This window comes from Dreissena polymorpha, chromosome 1, assembly GCF_020536995.1.
Source record: "Dreissena polymorpha isolate Duluth1 chromosome 1, UMN_Dpol_1.0, whole genome shotgun sequence".
Taxonomy (NCBI): Eukaryota; Metazoa; Mollusca; class Bivalvia; order Myida; family Dreissenidae; genus Dreissena; species Dreissena polymorpha.
In genome coordinates, this window is record NC_068355.1 from 177719107 (window position 1) to 177737492 (window position 18386).

The 18386-nt window shown below is 35.0% G+C and overlaps 2 protein-coding genes and 1 long non-coding RNA gene across 3 annotated transcripts in view; 1 reads left to right on the forward strand and 2 right to left on the reverse strand.

The window, feature by feature from the left end:
* Positions 1 to 4268, forward strand: LOC127862864 (uncharacterized). Its single transcript, XR_008040825.1, has 7 exons — positions 1 to 998; positions 1570 to 1998; positions 2238 to 2353; positions 3230 to 3347; positions 3434 to 3689; positions 3885 to 4016; positions 4153 to 4268. It is a non-coding gene; the product is annotated as an uncharacterized LOC127862864 (long non-coding RNA).
* Positions 4269 to 6016: 1748 nt separating this feature from the next.
* Positions 6017 to 18386, reverse strand: part of LOC127864619 (uncharacterized) — a 42017-nt gene continuing 29647 nt past the window's right edge. The window contains exons 3-4 of the mRNA XM_052404439.1: positions 8712 to 8976; positions 6017 to 6080 (exon numbers count right to left, since the gene is read on the reverse strand). Of these exons, the coding sequence (XP_052260399.1) occupies positions 6017 to 6080; positions 8712 to 8976 (329 nt within the window). The remainder of the gene's footprint in view (positions 6081 to 8711; positions 8977 to 18386) is intronic.
* Positions 7970 to 18386, reverse strand: part of LOC127862722 (uncharacterized) — a 185654-nt gene continuing 175237 nt past the window's right edge. The window contains exon 4 of the mRNA XM_052401984.1: positions 7970 to 8014. The gene's annotated coding sequence lies outside the window, so the exon portion shown is untranslated. The remainder of the gene's footprint in view (positions 8015 to 18386) is intronic.

Below are 18386 nucleotides of genomic sequence, written 5' to 3' on the forward strand. Positions count from 1 at the left end.
TGAATAATTAAGACTGGTTATTTACTATTGGCACACGTCATGCTGATGTGTTTACTTGAAAAGTAAACCAATCGACGTCCGCGGCTTGCATTTCCGGAAAATCGGTTTATTTTGTAACCTTGTGTGTGTTTACGTTCCGTGTGTTGTTTCCAAACTTGTAATCCATACGTGCATTATGCTAAAATACGTCGCTGGAGCGAAGCCGGGTAAGAAACTGCCAACAACGGAACGTAAGTCAAGCAATGACTATGAAAAAAGTCGTAAACGTGATTTTCAAGGAAAATGGTTTAACATCTATCCTTGGTTGAAATATGAAAATAATGTAATGTATTGTTCAGTTTGTCGCGTACAGTCCATGAAAACAAAACAGCACGAGTCCCTAGCCTTTGTAAAAGGCACAGACAATTTTAAGCTCGAGTCAGTTAAACAACATGATGATAGCATCGTGCATAAAAGGTACATTGAGATAGGAGAGGCGAAATCACAACCATCCTGTAAGAGTAAGGCTGCTGAAGCTTTAAGAACATTGCATGAAAGTCAGCACAACAGTCTGGCTATCAAATTTCGCACTGCCCATGCACTGGCCAAAACCCACATGAGTTTTAGAACATACAGTACCATATGTGTGTTAGATGAGGCTAAGGGATTGGATGTTGGTGTGAACTATCGTAATGACAAAGCTGTTGCTTCTTTTACAAAAGCTATTGCAACTGTTGTGCAAAGAACAACTGTAGAAAAATTGAAGGATACACAGTTCTGTAGTTTCACAATTGATGGGTCAACTGATTTCACGGGAGATGATCTTGAAAACATCTACATTCGAACTGTTCACTCCGGACGTGTTGAGGACACGTTCTTGCACATAGGTTGTGCTGAATCTGGCTCCAGCAAACACATACATGAGCATGTCAAGGAAGTGTTTGCAAAACTTCACATTACAGATGAAATGTAGTCAAAACTCGTCGGTTTCACTGCAGATGGAGCAGCAAATATGCAGGGTATAAATAAAATTCTTATGTAAAGCTTATAATAAATCTTATTAAATATATTGCACTTTGCCTCTGAGTCCTAAACAAATACATTTTATATTGCACATATTTGAAAAAATCTTGAATAAATAAATACACAACTCTGAAATAAATACATGGCAGAAGCTAAAAAAATGTTACAACAAAAATAGTTGGTAAATTCTTTAAATCTGAGCAAAAACAGCTAAAAGGGGCTATGGCTTGTTGAAGCGTCCCAAAGGGGCTGTCAATAACAAAATCTGAAAAAAAAGTTATATATTTACACATTAAAATACTATATATGAAAGGAAAGGTATTAACGCTGTCTCGTGCAAATAACTCTTGAATGACCATTAAGTCATGAGTTCCATACCTCAGTCGACATTTTTCAAACACGTTCATTATTTGTGTTTATCAATTGTATGTTCTTGTCTTTTATTTATTTGGTTTATTCATTGAATATGTATTCCCACATTAAATTAAAATTGTAATCTACGTGTTTGTTACCATAGAGTATTAGACTAGTTTCTTTAAAATAATTCATTTATATTTCAAATTTCAGGTCACAAGACTGGACTTGCAACACTGTCGAAAGCAGAATGGCCACACCTAGTAGCTACACACTGTCTAGCTCACAGACTCGAACTGGCATTCAAAGATGCCGTAAAACTGACAAACATAAACATGTATGAAAAGAGTATGACTCTACTTATTGGACTGTATTATTTGTACAACAAGTCCCCTAAACAGAAGAAAGCGCTTAAGAGAGCATTCGTCATGATGGACTTCAAGGCATCTATAATGCCTACACGCATGCATCGGTGGGACCAGATGGTTGCCACACTTGGACCGTTCACTGTCAGCCTTCTTTAAAGGCTACAGAGCGCTAGTGTACCAGCTACAGACGTCATCCCATGACAATGCCAAGGCAGAGGGGTTTGCCAAGCTGGCTACAGATGGCTTTTTGATCCTTTACTTGCTACAGCTCAAGGTAATTTAAAATGATAACTAGTTTGATATTAATTTAAATGTATTTATAACAATAATTGCTATCTAATTATATTTGCTAATTTTATTATTGATATTCATTTATTAATTTCATGAACGAAACTTTGACAAAAATATAATATTTGACTTGCTTTTAAATACCGGCTTTTGGATATTACATGTACAACGGAATTCTTTCCTATTTAAATGCTGTCATTATTAAATTATTTTAATTTTATTAAGCACGTGGTTTCAATGTTGATGAGACTGTCAAAGTATCTACAGAAGCAGGAGGTTTCCTTGGCTGATGCTTACTCTAGGGTAGCTGTAACCATGAAAGGCCTTGTGACCTTGAAGTCGTAAGTATGTTAAAATATATAGTGCCAACACGTTTTAATAATACATGTAGTTAAAGAGTTAAAAAAATAAATAACCATTCCTGCTTCAGAAAGTCAGAGTGCTTAGCTGACGTTGAGCAAGTCCTCTCTGACAAAGCTTATAATGGCATTGAGTTGACATTTAGGGGTCAGAGACCACAACCTGTGCTGGAAAAAATTGTTGACTCTGTCATAGGCAAAATTGAGGAACGCTTTCCGCAGAAGGACCCAGTCATTGAGGCTACCAAAATAACTGGACTGAACAATTGGCCTTATGACCAATCAATGAAACGTATAACACAGTTATGCAGGCATTTCCATGTGCGCTTTAAGCACCAGGGCACCCCTGTGCCTTAGTACTATTCAATTTATTCAATGTTTACACCAATTTGTATGTATTCAAAAAATCATCAAAAAGGAGATGTTAATAAAGATTCAAAAGCTATTCAAGTTAAAGTTTAAGTTCAATAAGATTTGGTTAAGTTAAGTACAATGTACCTTAAAATTAAACAAATTCAAGTGGTTACCCAGAACAAGCGCATAAGACTATTTGCCCCAGTGCCTTAGCAAATTTCTTGGGAAAGGCCTGTTAGTGTTATGGTGTTCCTGTTAGTGTTGTATTTTTTTGTTATTATTCATTAGTTATTTCTCAGTTTTCAGTGTATTGTATTCAATTTTACTGGTATATGGCTTAAGCAAACTTTAGAAATAAAAAAATATTTTTTTTAAATATCCCCATTTATTTCTCTTCATTATGAGTACTTCTCTGAAATGCAATAGTGAACTAGTATTGTACAACAGATTCACACTTATTGTCAACTATATTGGTAAATAAAATTAGTATGTGTTTACTTCCAGAGTATGGAAATGGTGAGGTCAAAATTTTGTGTGGCCACTTCAGAGATGTCCTCAAGTTTGACAGTGAGGAAATTGTTCTGGAGGAGTGGAAACTTCTGCGAGACCATGTGTATGAAAAGTGAGGTTTTGTAGGATTTTGATTCTTATTAAAAGATTAATACTAGGTTTGCTCATTTTCATTTTTATTTGAATATACTTTTTCAGGTAACCAGACTCCCTAGAAGGCGTGAAATGGCCAGACATATTCTGTCTGATGCATGGACGGGATGTTGATTTGGCCCTAAAGCTTGTGGAACAGACTTCTGTTAAAAATGAGACAACATTCAGTGCAATGAAGCTTATCAAGCTTAAGAGAAGGGGAAAGATGAGCACCGATACATTAAAAGATTTGGTCGCCATCCACCTTGAGGCCCCCAGCATTGCCCAATTCAACCCAGATGATGCCATAATGGAGTGGATGGTTTGTTCCCTTTACTTCTATTTCCTATTTATTTTAACTATAAACATATCTGTTGGTGCATATGATATCGTGCAGTATATCATATTACAGTTGTTTTATTTACTCTTTTAGGGTATTGATTTTACTTCACTTCACAAGCACATGGTATATTAATTAATAATTGCAGCATATATGTTGACTTTCAATTTTTTGCAGACAAGCAGCACTGGTAGACGTTTGGGGTATTCTCGAAAGAGAAAGGTACCAGAGGATGAGTCAGAGGTCACAGACATGACAGCACCAGGTCCATCAACCACATCAACCATTGATGAAGGAGAAGCTACTTCTGTAAGACAGAGTTTAATAAGCTATGATTTAAAACACAGCATAAGAAAAAAGTCAACATGTATGATAAAAGTATGCTATCTATGCCTTCACGTGTCAAGTAATCTTATGGAAAATAACGATCAGGCTTGTTTTACAGGATATGGATTCTGACGAGGATATCCAGGATTGCAGTAGTGAAGATGAGATGAATGAAGCAGTCGTTAATCACTTGTTAAAGAGTTATAATTAATAAACCATTGAAGGACATACTTACCTCGACTTGTTATATTGTGTTGCACTTGTTTTTGCAATAGGCTTTATAGTTAACGCTGATACAATTTTACTTTTTAAAAGATTATCTGCTATTGAATGATGAAACCAATTAGCAGTGTGTATATTTTTAAAAATTACTTTGGGCTAGTAATTTTGCTGCTGGGCTACATGTCTTCACCATTCAAGTAGCCCGAATGGCTAGTGGATAAAATTAACTATCGTGAAGACTGATACATTGATAATAAATAAGAAGACAATTAGCGGTGTTAACGTTTCCCAACAGTAGAAATCATTCTTCTGATGAAGTCAGTGGTATACAGACGAAAGCTCCAGGTATGGCTTTCAATACGTAGTGTGTGTAATTTGACAGTCTAAGACTTATTGGATTAAAAAAAAATCCTGTAAAATTTGTCAATCAAAATTGATTTGACTCATCACATGATTTTGATTATGTTAAATCAGTGTACTGTTTGTTAAATGCAACTGCTTTAGCAAGCTGTCAAGTTGAATTGAGACATTTGATGAAACAAACAGTTTCCTGGGTAGGACCAGTACTTAGTGTCTATACAACATACCATGACGTCGAAAGTCTACAAGACCTACTAGGAAGAACGAGAAATGTACTTGGACGTACAATTTTCACTGACCCTTGAGTGTTAGCCAATCAGAAGACACCTTACATCTGTTGCTTTTACAGATATTTGACATTGAACATTATTATTATTTATACCAAATTATGCGACTATTATTTGCTTACTCATACAAATTGTGCTTATTTATTAAGCATTATTATTATTATAATTTACACCAAATTATGCGACTATCAACCGCTAACTCATAGATATTGTGCGTATTTATTGACCTGGCGTGGCGGAATTAACCTCTGACATATGCAAGTTATGGTTATCACAAAATACGACAAACAGGGAGGTTATTATACATTATTTATCCCGTTAATGCTTGGTAACTGTTAGGTTACCGTTGGGAATTTCCTATACAGTAATGCACTGGACGGTCGTGATACTCCGCCCCGCATGATCAATAAGTTATAGGCTTACCTGTGGATTGCACTTGTAGGATTAGTCTGTGTGCGCACTGCATAGGCTTACCTGTGGATTGCACTTGTAGGATTAGTCTGTGTGCGCACTGCATAGGCTTACCTGTGGATTGCACTTGTAGGATTAGTCTGTGTGCGCACTGCATAGGCTTACCTGTGGATTGCACTTGCAGGATTAGTCTGTGTGCGCACTGCATAGGCTTACCTGTGGATTGCACTTGCAGGATTAGTCTGTGTGCGCACTGCATAGGCTTACCTGTGGATTGCACTTGAAATGCCTTAAGCCCAGTTTTCCAAAAATGATGCTCACATTATATCACCTTGTAAAACTCTGTAACAGCTTGTAGACTGTCTTCCTAGATTAGCATGTGCAGCCACACAGGCTTATCATGGAATTTTTGCATAGATGGAATTGTTATTTAGAAGAAACTTCATTTAAATTAAAAATGTGTTGTCCTTGATTTGCCAATATGGAATATGCAAACTGCACAGGCTAATCTCGGACAATTTTACACACATGCATTAAGTCCTGTTTTCCCATGCAGCCTTACATTGTTGCCATTGCATGCATGAAAACTAACTCTAAAGCTTTTATTACACTGTTCTGGGAATGAGGCCGGGGTCCTTCTTATTGAGAACAAATGCATTCCATGGAATCATATTTATAAGCTTAATTAAATATCTCACAACTTTATAAAAACTCAAGGCCTAATGAGGATGACAGAAATTCTCGGGGCGTTGTGTAACTGAGGTTCCTGTATGATAAGTTGGAAAGCATCAAGCTGAAGAAGAGTTTGAGTTATTGATCCTCAAGTAAAACAAGTCCTGCTGTAAACATGATATACACAATAAAAGACGCCATTTTATGTTTTGTTAAATCATATCATTCTTGTCAATTTCATCTTGTCAAAATTCCCCCTATTAATGCATTTGCTCAAATTCTTATCCCTTATAAGTCTGCGCAGTCTGCACACACTAATAGGGACAACACTTTCCTCTTCAAAGGTTTTTTTCGTTGAAAGGAAGTGTCCTTTTTACAAAAATCCAGTCTAGTCGTAAAGTGTCCTACCTGATAAGCTTATGTGAGCTTGACATGCTTATCTGAGACGACAACAATTAATATTATTAATGAGCCGCATATTGGCTTATAAAATAACAGCTCTGAAAGTTTAGTGAAAATTATCATTTTGAATTCACAGATTAGTATAACATTAGCCAACAATGTTTTAATACAAAATGGTTTAAGTATGCCCCCTTTCAAAGAAAAGGGGGCATATAGTGATCTGACTGTCCGTCTGTCTGTCTGTCCGTCTTTCCGTCACACTTTGCATTTAGGTTTCGAAAAATGCTCATAACTTCTATGTCCCTTGAGATATAACCTTCATATTTGGTATGCATGTGTATATGTACAAGGCCTTTCCATACGCACACAAATTTTTACCCCTGTGATCTTGACCTTGAACTTAGGGTCCGTGTTTAGGTTTCGAAATCTGCGTTTAGGTTTCAAAAAAACCTCATAACTTCTATGTCCCTTGAGATATAACATTCTTAATACACAGGTTACATTGTAAACCATTATTATTTCAGGGACATTATTTTGGTTGATTTTAAGGGTTCACTGATCCACAAATTTATCACACACAGAAAAGTAACTGACACAAATTCATCATTTATTTTTCTGAACTGAGAAATCCACAAAATAAACTAATGTGTCCGTAAAAGTCTTTTTGACCACGAAATTTCGGATGAATATATATATATATATATATATATATATGAGTTTACACTATACAAACAAGTAAAAAGGGTATTTTATCTTAAGTAAATTCATACTTTTCTTTTCCACCTCATCTTTTTTGCATTCTTCATACATAGGGAATACATAAGCAGGTCTTTTCCTTTTATGGGTATGTGAAACGGACCCATACGCAAAGCGTTTTTCTTTCTTTAACAAGGGCTGTTTTGTAAAACATGCATGCCCCCAATATGGGCTGTCAGTTGAAGTGGCAGCCATGGTGTTTATATGTTTTTTGTCACTGTGACCTTGACCTTTGACTTAGTGACCTGAAAATCAATAGGGGTCATCTGCCAGTCATGATCAATGTATCTATGAAGTTTGATGATCCTAGGCTTAAGCATTCTGTAGTTATCATCCGGTAACCATTTGACTATTTCGAATCACTGTGGCCTTGACCTTTGACCTAGTGACCTGAAAATCAATAGGGGTCATTTGCCAGTCATGATCAATGTACCTATGAAGTTTCATGATCCTAGGCCTTAGCGTTCTTTAGTTATCATCAGGACACTATCTGGTGGACGGACAGAAGGACCGACATGTGCAAAACAATATACCCCCTCTTCTTCAAATGGGGGGCATAATAAGTGCCTTATGATTAATTATGATTAATATGTCTCAATAATATTTTTAAATAAGATCTAAAAAAAGTATATTACTAGCGTAATATGATTTTATTCTTTAAATTTAAGTTTTAGAAATAGTTATATTAAATTTGTTTTTCTGAAATCAATGGACTTTTCGCACACAAAAAATAAAAATCCCAAAATTGTATTTTTTCCCAAATTGACCATGAAAAGGCCTGATAATTAAAAACGTCTTTGTTACCGTCTGTGTATTCAGGTCATCCTTGTCCACCACATCCTCAGCATCCTTGTCCTGACTCAGCAGCGACTGGAGCAGCAAAATAGCTTGATGTTTTTCTTGTATGTATATTTAGGATTCACACAAATTTATATAAATGTAATGAAAATCAATAACAAATGCTCAACAGCATAAAATGTGGCAAATTAATAAATCTCACATCAAGTGTTACCTTTCTGTAAACATTGCGTAAAATTCCAATATATGCGCCTCCAAAGATTACTTAAACAATATTTTATATAAAAAATATTCATCCATATACATTTCTTACATGGCATGGTGTTTATAGAAATGAAAGTCTAAAAATAGCCTTAGTTGCTATGTACATGTGCATTTATGTACAAATATGAAATTTTCAGTTGAAATGCTTTGTTTTTTCATGCACAGTTTACAAGAACTAAATGTTAGGACCATAATGACACAAATGTTATGACAACATAACATAATATGCATTAGATCTAATGTTCTAACAAAAACCCTCACAGTGTGTAATTAGATAACAATATGTTCACATTAATCATTTGTATCTTTAACTACACCTTTAATGTTGTATTGTAACATCACACACTACTATGTTTGTATGCTAAACAACACATGGTAATTGAAATACTAATTACAACAACTCATACATACATGTACACACTATTCCACTCTGAACACCAGGATGTTGTCACCCCACCCCTGTCCCACAATGATGGATGATGTTGTGCTGCTGTAGCAGACTGACCATGGGCTTCTCACTCCATCTTCCCTTGTAGCAAGAGTAGCCAGCTTACTCTGCCCCTCCCAGCCCACCTGTTGTACAGTGTCGGACTGGTGTCCACAGACCAGCACCTGGCCTGCAGGGGTCACATGTAGACCAGATGGGCCACGTAGTGCTGGGTCTGTGTATGTAGCCAGGAGTGTGCCATCCCTGGCCAGGGTGAGAAGCTTGTTCTGGTAGCTGGTGATGTACAGCCTGTCACCTGTGGGACTCACAGCACACTTGTCTACTGCAAAACAGAGTAACATCAAGATATTGAATTACTGTAAATATTAAATAATCTTATTAAACATACTGCAGTGATATTGTATTACGCATATGTTGCTATAAAGAGGCCTTTACACATCTAAAATATATGCATACATTTCAATAATTCAATAATTAAGCGTGACAATAAACTTCAGTAGCAGAGCTATTGTGTTAACGTTTGACATGTTTAAATGCGACTGGTGAGTTAGATATGAATTGAAGTAAAACAATTACACAGATGGAAACAATTACACATACAGAAACAATTGCACAGTTCAATCACCATGTTTATACCATGTTACTATGTGCAGCATGAATAGATTTCCGACACATGTATACATGTGATAACTATGTACTGAAATAAGTGAAATTGACCAAAGCAGTTATAATTCATGTGCCGTGTTACAACATTATTTGTGTTTTTCAAGTGTTTATAACAAAAAAAAATAATATTCAAAACAGCAGTTATCGACACTTTTCTAGATAGTTAGTTACCAAACCAATTTCAACAGCAAAATGTTTAAATGAACATAGATCTACTACTATAATTGCAATGAAATTAATACATACATTTGAACACTTCATAAAAGAATACAACCACAAGAGTACCTTTGTTATATGGTGTTATGAAATTATTCAATTTATCAAAGATATTGTACATGTACAATCATTTAAAACCACAAAATTAAGACAGGGTCAGAAAGTGTCTCACTGCCAGGAACTCAGTTTCTATTTATAGACATGCCATGTAGTGACAGTCAAAATACTTCATTACTCATGTTTATAAATCAATATTTCTGAATCTTGTTTTGGCTACAATGCACTGTAGTATTCAAGGGCACATATGAATTATAGAACAAATATTTTATAATACATCAGCAGGTTTTCTGCTATGACATCCGACTGTTATTTTATTTTCATCTCACAAAGTATATAACTATAATTTATATGATTAAAAAAAACAAGATAAAGGCCATATGCGTCAATATTTGTTGATTAAAAAAATAAATCCCAATTCGGTTCATTAAGTCGATAAAAAATTTTCAATTTGTGATTGTATGGATTTAAAACAAGAGCACAGCATAACAGGTGCCAACGCTCGGCTGCGAAAGTTTGTTTTTGTATATATTTATGTAGATATAATTTTAACTCAACATGCCTGTAGTTAAAAGATTCTTTAGATTAACAAACACTTTTTAATATGGACGTGAATTGTTTTTGTGAGAACAAAACATAACATACTTTATGTGGTAGGACTAGGAAATTAATATTAACTTTATTGAAAACCATTCAAATAAACATTAAGATTAATGTATGTATAATAATAAACTTATTCATTTTAGCTAGACTGCATCCAAAGCCTTAGGCTTATTGAGATACTCTCTAGTCTGTTTTCTGGGAAGAACCAGTACATAGTGTTTTTGTAAAGATCATGAGAACCCTCCCCAAGTAGGGATCAAACCTGTGGCCTCCCAATGGCTAGGCAGGCACCATATCTACAATGCCACAACAAGATTATTAAACGATTCAATATCTAAATAAATAAATATATATATATAAGATTCATGCATTTCATTTATGCCAGGTCACATGCTGATGACACCAGTGTCGGTGATGGCAGCTCTGGAAGTGTCGGTGGACAGGCATCTCCTGACGAGCATGAAATCACCACAAATAACAAGCAAGAGGACCATGATAGCTCTGTATCACTCCACTGCTGAAGAAAAGGCTGAAACAAATATTATTGGTATGTGCAAATACTTAAATATAGGCCCTATTTAAGCACATGTACACTTTTGTGACCCCCTGGGCTGGGTCAAATTTAACCTCAGGGGCATAATTTGAGCAAACTTTGTAGAGGACTACTATATCTCACTACATACAAAATGTGGTAGCCCTAGGTCCTAGAGTTTAGGACAAGAATATTTTAAAAGTTTTCAAAAAATAAGCAAGATATGAGCGTATATAATGTTCAATTTTGTGACCCGCGGGTCAAATTTGACCCAAAGGGCATAATTTGAACAAACTTGGTATAAGAGGACTATAAAAATGATGTTACTGCATACTAAATTTGGTAGCAATAGTCCGAATGGTTTTTGACAAGATTTTTTTTTTAAGATTTCACACAATAGGCGCTTTATAAGCGTTTATTCAAATTTGTGATCCCCAGGTGCAGGGTCAAAGTTGACCCAGAGGCATTATTTGAACAAATGTGGTAGAAGTTTATTAAATGTCTATACATACCAAATTTGGTAGCCCTAGGCCCAATGGTTATGGACAAGAAGATTTTTAAAGTTTTCACAAAAAAGACCTTATTAGTGTATGTTCAGTTTTGTGACCCCCGAGCAGGGTCAAATTTGACCCAAGGGGCATAATTTGAACAACCTTGGTAAAGAAATATTAGATGTCACTACATACCAAATTTGGTAGACCTATGCCTTGTAACACTTTTGTCCTAGTAAGCTTACTGAACTCAATTCAAGCTATCATACATGTAGGGATGCTCTTAAGCCTTGGTTATTTGGCAGTCAGACTGATGTTAAAATGGTCACAAACTGCTTGTTTACTGGGGGTTAGGAAAAAAAACTCCAATTTGACAGGGTGATGGAAAGTTTTGTTTACTTGCTGAGATCACGTTTTCTGGAACATGACCGTTTATATAAGCATTTATATAAGCATTTATATAAGCATTAGTATAAAAGAGGGGTAGTTTTTAAAACAAATCGAGCCATAATTGATAGCAACTAGCACAGTAAACATTATAATTTTACGGCTTTATGGTAAGTGCAGGAGAGACGGACATTTACTTTCTGGACGGATTATATTTGTGTTGGATAATCTTGTTTCTTTCTTGTTTTGATCTTGTTCAATTTCTTAATAAGAATAACATACATTTACAATACAAATAAGAATAATATACATTTACAATACAACATATACAAACATTTAAACAAGAATAAAAAGACTATATATGCTATAAAAAGACTTGTTGCTTTCTTTCGCAAACTGACGAGTAGTTAAACGAACCTGGAAAATTTATTTCAAAACAAAAAATTACACAACGCGACTTAAACGAACCTTTGAACACTAGTATATTCACATAAGGGTAGAAGTGTCACAGCCTTATGGTTAAAGGACAAGAAGATTTTTAAAGCGTTCACAAAATAGGCACTATATAAGCATATTATCGATTTTGTGGCCCCCAGGGCAGGGTCAAATTTGACCCCTGGGGCATAGTTTCAACAAACTAAATAGAGGACTATACAATGTCACTACATACCAAATTGTGTAGCCCTTAAGGCCTAATGATTATGGACAATTTGTTTTTTTAAGTTTCCACAAAATAGGCATTATATAAGCATATGTTCAATTTTGTGACCCCCGGGGCAAGATCAAATTTGACTCTAGGGATAAAATTTGAACAGATTTGGTAGAGGACTATTAGATGTCACTACATACCAAATTTGACAGCCCTAGACCGGATGGTTATGGACAAGAAGATTTTTTTTAAGTTTTCACAAAATAGACCTTATATAAGCATATGTTCAACTTTGTGACCCCGGGGCAGGGTCAAATTTGACCCAAGGGATAAAATTTGAACAAACTTGGTAGACAACTATAAGATGTCACTACGTACCAAATTTGATAGCCCTAGGCCCGATGTTTATGGACAAGAAGATTTTTAAAGTTTTCACAAAATAGACTCCATATAAGCGTATGTTCAATTTTGTGACCCCCAGGGCAGGGTCAAATTTGACTCCAGGGGCATAATATAAACAAACTTGGTAGAGGACTATAAGATGTCATTAATTTGGTAGCCCTATGCCATACGGTAATGGACAAGAAGATTTAAAAAAAATCCCACAAAAGGCCTTATGTAAGCATATGTTCAATTTTGTGACCCTCGGAGCAGGGTCAAACTTGACCCCAGGGGCATAATTTGAACAAACTTGGTAGAGTACTATAAGATGCCACTACATACCGAATTTGGTAGCCCTATAGGCCCAATGGCTATGGACGAGAAGATTTTTAAAGTTTTCACAAAATAGACCCTATATAAGCATATGTTCAATGTTGTGACCCCTGGGGAAGGGTGAAATTTGTCCCCAGGGGCATAATTTGAACAAATTTGGTAGAGGACTATTAGATGTCTCTACATACTGAATTTGATAGCCCTATGCCCAATAGTTATGGACGAGAAGAGTTTGAAAGTTTTTACAAAATAGGCCTTATATAAGATTTTTTTTATTTTGTGACCCCCTGGGCAGGGTCAAATTTTACCCCAGGGGCATAATTTGAACAAATTTGAAAGAGGTTTACCCCATGAACATTCCTGACAAATTTCATCAGAATTGGACCAGTAGTTTAGGAGAATAAGGTGTTTGAAGGAAAAGTAAGCACACGGATGGACGCACGACAGACACAGGACCATGATATAAGCTCCGCTGGCCTTTGGCAAATGGAGCTAAAAATCAGAAATAGCCATCAAATATGTTAATGCCTCAGACGATAAAATCATGTTTTATACTGGCTTGCCAACTTTCGTTATTTTTAATTCTTTGTTTTTGACATCGATTGAATTTGGTGCCTACGAGTTATGTTCTGAAAAACTGAAAACTGTTAAGATTGAGATTCAAGGCGTAAAAAAGTTGACCTGTTGATGAGTTTCAATGACATAATAAACAAATTATTTGAATTGTGATGCAACATAATGAAAAAAACAAACCTCTTCATTGCAAGTATTGTATTGATAAATAAAACATTTGTTAATTTTGAATGAGTTGTATCTTTTCATTGTATTGTTGTTCTTTGAGTGCTATGTACAGTCACATGTGACAGTAACATATACTTTCAAATCACATATATCACAGGCCATATAAGTATAGATTGATATATTTATCACAACAGTCCATATTTATTTCCGAATTGATTAAAACTAAACAATTGGCCATGTGTTTATATAATGAACCAACAAAGACTTGAAGAATAATATGAAAATAGTTTTTATTGTTACTGTGCCCATATGAATTTATAAGTGTATTTCTTTGATGTCAAAATGAAACACTTCAGGTATCTGTAAAAAAAACTGTTGGAAACTTTTTTGGTTCATTATAAATGAGCATATATCTAATTACATAATTTTGCAGACATTTCTAAAAATTATGGGATACAGAGATATTGCTTATTTTTAGAATTTTCCACTTTTACCACAATTATTCCTAATTTTTATTGTATCTCTATTGATGGTTTTACTCTATATATGAAGAACAAAAATTAAGGAGACACTCATCGAAAATATTCATTAAATATAATCCAAGCAATTTAATTTCACGTGATTTAATCATTATCAGTAAAAAGCATTAATATTAACCGACTGGAAATGAAATCAGAATCTTAAAGCAAGCAGACGAATAAGGCACTTACTTAATAAATTAACTCTTTTTGGGAGGCACAAAACATTTGATCTAGAAAGACATTCTCCTAGCACAGTTGTTGTTCGTGCCTCAACATACAACATCTCTGCAGCGGGCTCAATAAATTCCAGAAATCTTGGCGAAACACATCGAAGTAATTTTACGCTCTTTCATGGAAATATTTAGGACACCAAGCATAATATTTTAAGTTATAGCCTTTAAAAACTGCATATGTTGTTAATTTATCGAGATATTTAATAACAATTATGAGAACAATTTTCATGCCCATTTACGCAGATAGCATCACTCCGCTAAAATGTTAACAAAGGCCGCAAGTATTAATCTACAAACACATTGAAAGTTTCGTGTATGTTTATGTTAAATGTGTAATCAAATGAAATAGCTTATTATGGGAACATATCGTAAGTTTGCAATTTGGATAGATAGATAATAATTATTTTTGATAATTAATAGTGTATCATTGTATGAAGATAATGATCAATGTTTTTGTTTTGTTTTCTTCTGCTTATTTGGCTAGGTTGGTCTTAGTTATTGCTCTGTCATATATTTGTATACTACCCTGTGCTTAATAACCTCTTTGCCATGCTTATTTTATGTCTTTAATTGTCTTCACTAATTTGTAAGCTTACGGTTTAACTTAGCGTAAATCTCTCAGTTATCATTTATTACTATTAGTTGCTTATCATTTTGCTTTATCTTTTGCTTTGTGTTGCTTATTTGGCTGAGGCTGGTCTGGTTATTGCTCTACCTCATATATATATATATATATATATATATATATATATATATATATATATATATATATATATATATATATATATATATATATATATATATATACTTATACTACTATGTGCTTCTAAGGCCAGCATTTTTTTTATTATTTGTTTTACGGGAGTGCCCGACCCTATTTTTCGACAAATACAAATAAAAATAAAAGTCACTTTCGTTTTTTTTTATTTACATTTCACCCGCCGACCTGGTATTTTATCCAAAACTAGAAAAAAATGCGGAGATTGCCGAAAGTGTTGTTCAAAATTTGTTTATAATACGGGTTGTTTCGTTGTGCCTAGTCGACTTGTAAAGCGTCAGCGATTTTCATTGGCTATCGCAGCCAATACCACACGCTATTAGCCAATCGGTGAGTATTTAACAAATGATTTTCATATTGCATTTCCGAAATGACGGACATTAACAACAACGAGACGAATGAAGCATATTTTAAAATCGAATTAATTAAAAACGGAGCAGAAACAATTTCAATTCGAAAAGTTAATCTTCAGAACACCATTGTTGATATCATGCCCATATAATGTGATACAAAATTAAAAATAATTAGAGTTTTTGCAGAGGTGTCACCATCAATAACTTTCGGTGTGTTTAAACGATTTGGGTAGGTTTAATAAATGTGCGTATTTATTAAAATGTAGATCCTGTAATGTTTTTATAAAACTTTTTTTTTAGATAAAAATCAACATCCCGAAAATGTCCTACTTCACGTTTCTTTATAATGAACATGAGGACTGAACCGCAGGTACTTGCATCAATAATCCCATTCTCCACCCACCCATATATATTCTTTATTTAGAAAAAAGTATTCAACACAGCTTCTGAAGAAAATTAGATTGGGTCCGGATGTCCGTATGTCCGTCAAAGTCACAAGAAAGTTTTAAATATTTTTCTTAGCAAATAAACATGCTTATTATTCTTCATTAACTTAAAACAAAACATTTTTTCCATATATTAAACTGTATAACTATTTTTATATCAACATTTTAACCATTTTTCCGGTACCTTTACCAAGTTAGGTCAGTTTGGATCAGTTCATTTAATTGAATTTCTACAGACGAAACCAACGTTTTGACTTTCAAAATGTCACGAAAAAGCAAATGGAATTTATTTTTTAAATATTTGATCAGTTTTGTAAATCAGAAATACATCTTTAATGTATTTTTCAAAAATAAGTTATTATTTAGCCGAAATATGATGTTCTATCAACTGTACATAATGTTTTCATACTGCAGGATTTGTTCTGCAAGGAATGCAAGTAAATTTATCACACCTCAGGCTCTGTTGATAAAATGTGCTCAATTGGCTCTATGTATTTGTTCCAAGGGTTATTATTTTTCACATTTATATAGCTCTCTCTGTTTATTATATATCCAAGAAAATGTCATTGCTGTTTCTCCTTAAAATAATACAGACAACACATTCCATACACAATTTCATTTGAACTTAAACTGTGAATAAGAGAGGAACAAAATAATATGTGCAAAAGTTTACACCATTTTATTTAGACAATACTGTGAGTCTTTTACGAAATTATTAAAATGAAATACTATTTTAAAACAAGAGCACCGCCTTGCGGGTGCAGACCGCTCATCTATTTTCTTTTAAAAGGTGAAGGGACTCTCATTTTCAATCACAATGGAGGGAGGGGTGGAGTGAAGAGGGGTGTATAGTGTGGGGGCATGGACATTTATTACATTATCTTCCAAAAATGCGAAAAAAAATGCAAAAAAATAAAAAAATAATTGGGTGGTGGGGGGGGGGGGGGCGGGGGGCGGGGGGGATTCTTGGGTGCGATGGTTGGGCGGTATTTCAAACATAAAATAATAAAAATAAATATTTGTGTTTTTTAACCGTTTCCAAAAAATTGGGGGTGGGGTGGGGCGGGGCGGGGGGGGGGGGGGGGGTATAGTGTGAGGGTGTGGTGGTCATTTGTGAGATGATCTTAAAAAAAAATAGGGGGGGGGGGAATTCGGGGGTGGTGGGGGTGGGGGTATTCTTGGATGCGATGGTTGGACGGTATTACCAACCGACATGGGCAAAGCAATATACCCCCTCTTCTTCGAAGGGAGGCATAAAAATTGGGGGGGGGGTGGGGTGGGGGGTATAGTATAGTGTGAGGGTGTGGTGGTCATTTGTGAGATAATCTTAAAAAAAAAATAGGGGGGGGGAATTCTGGGGGAGGGGAAGGGGGGTGGGGGTATTCTTGGAAGCGATGGTTGGACGGTATTTCAAACATAAAATAATAACAATAAATATTTGTGGTTTTTAACCGTCTCAAAAAAAAATTTGGGGTTGGTGGGTGGGGGGGTATAGTATAGTGTGAGGGTGGGTGTGGTGGTCATTTGTGAGATGATCTTAAAAAAAAAATTAGAGGGGGTGGGGGGATTCGGGGGGGGTGTAAAGTATAGTGTTAGGGTGTGGTGGTCATTTGTGAGATGATTTAAAAAAAATGGGGGGGATTGGGGGTATAGTATAGTGTGAGGGTGTGGTGGTCATTTTTGAGATGATCTTTAGAAAAAAAAATAGGGGGGAATTCGGGGGGGGGGGGGGTGGGGGGGGTATTCTTGGGTGCGATGGTTGGATGGTATTTCAAACATAAAATAATAAAAATAAATATTTGTGTTTTTTAATCCGTTTAAAAAAAAACAATTTTAGGGGGGTGGGTTTGGGTGGAGTCTATTGTGGTATGTCAGGTAAGAGTAGTTTTGTCAAAGTATCAATCAAATCTAATCATTATTAAAGAAGTTATGGCATTTTTACCAAAATTTAATAATTTGACCTTGAGAGTCAAGGTCATTCAAAGGTCAAGGTAAAATTCAACTTGCCTGGTACAGTAACCTCATGATAGCATGAAAGTATTTGAAGTTTGAAAGCAATAGCCGTGATGCTTTAGAAGTAAAGTGGCAGTGATTTTTTTTGCACAAAATTACCGCCGATATTCGGCTGCTTCCCAATTGCAAAAAATGACGTTTTTTTCAAAAATCTGACCAAAATTTCCAAAAAAATTGATAAACTTTTCCCAATTAAGCCAATAAGATTACAATGTCATTTAGCATTAATTTCATAGAACGAGTGCCGATCGAGCTTGTTGAGTCTTTGCCGAATGACAACTGACTTACGAATGTTTGCCAATGTAGCAGAATACGATTTTACGTTGCTATCT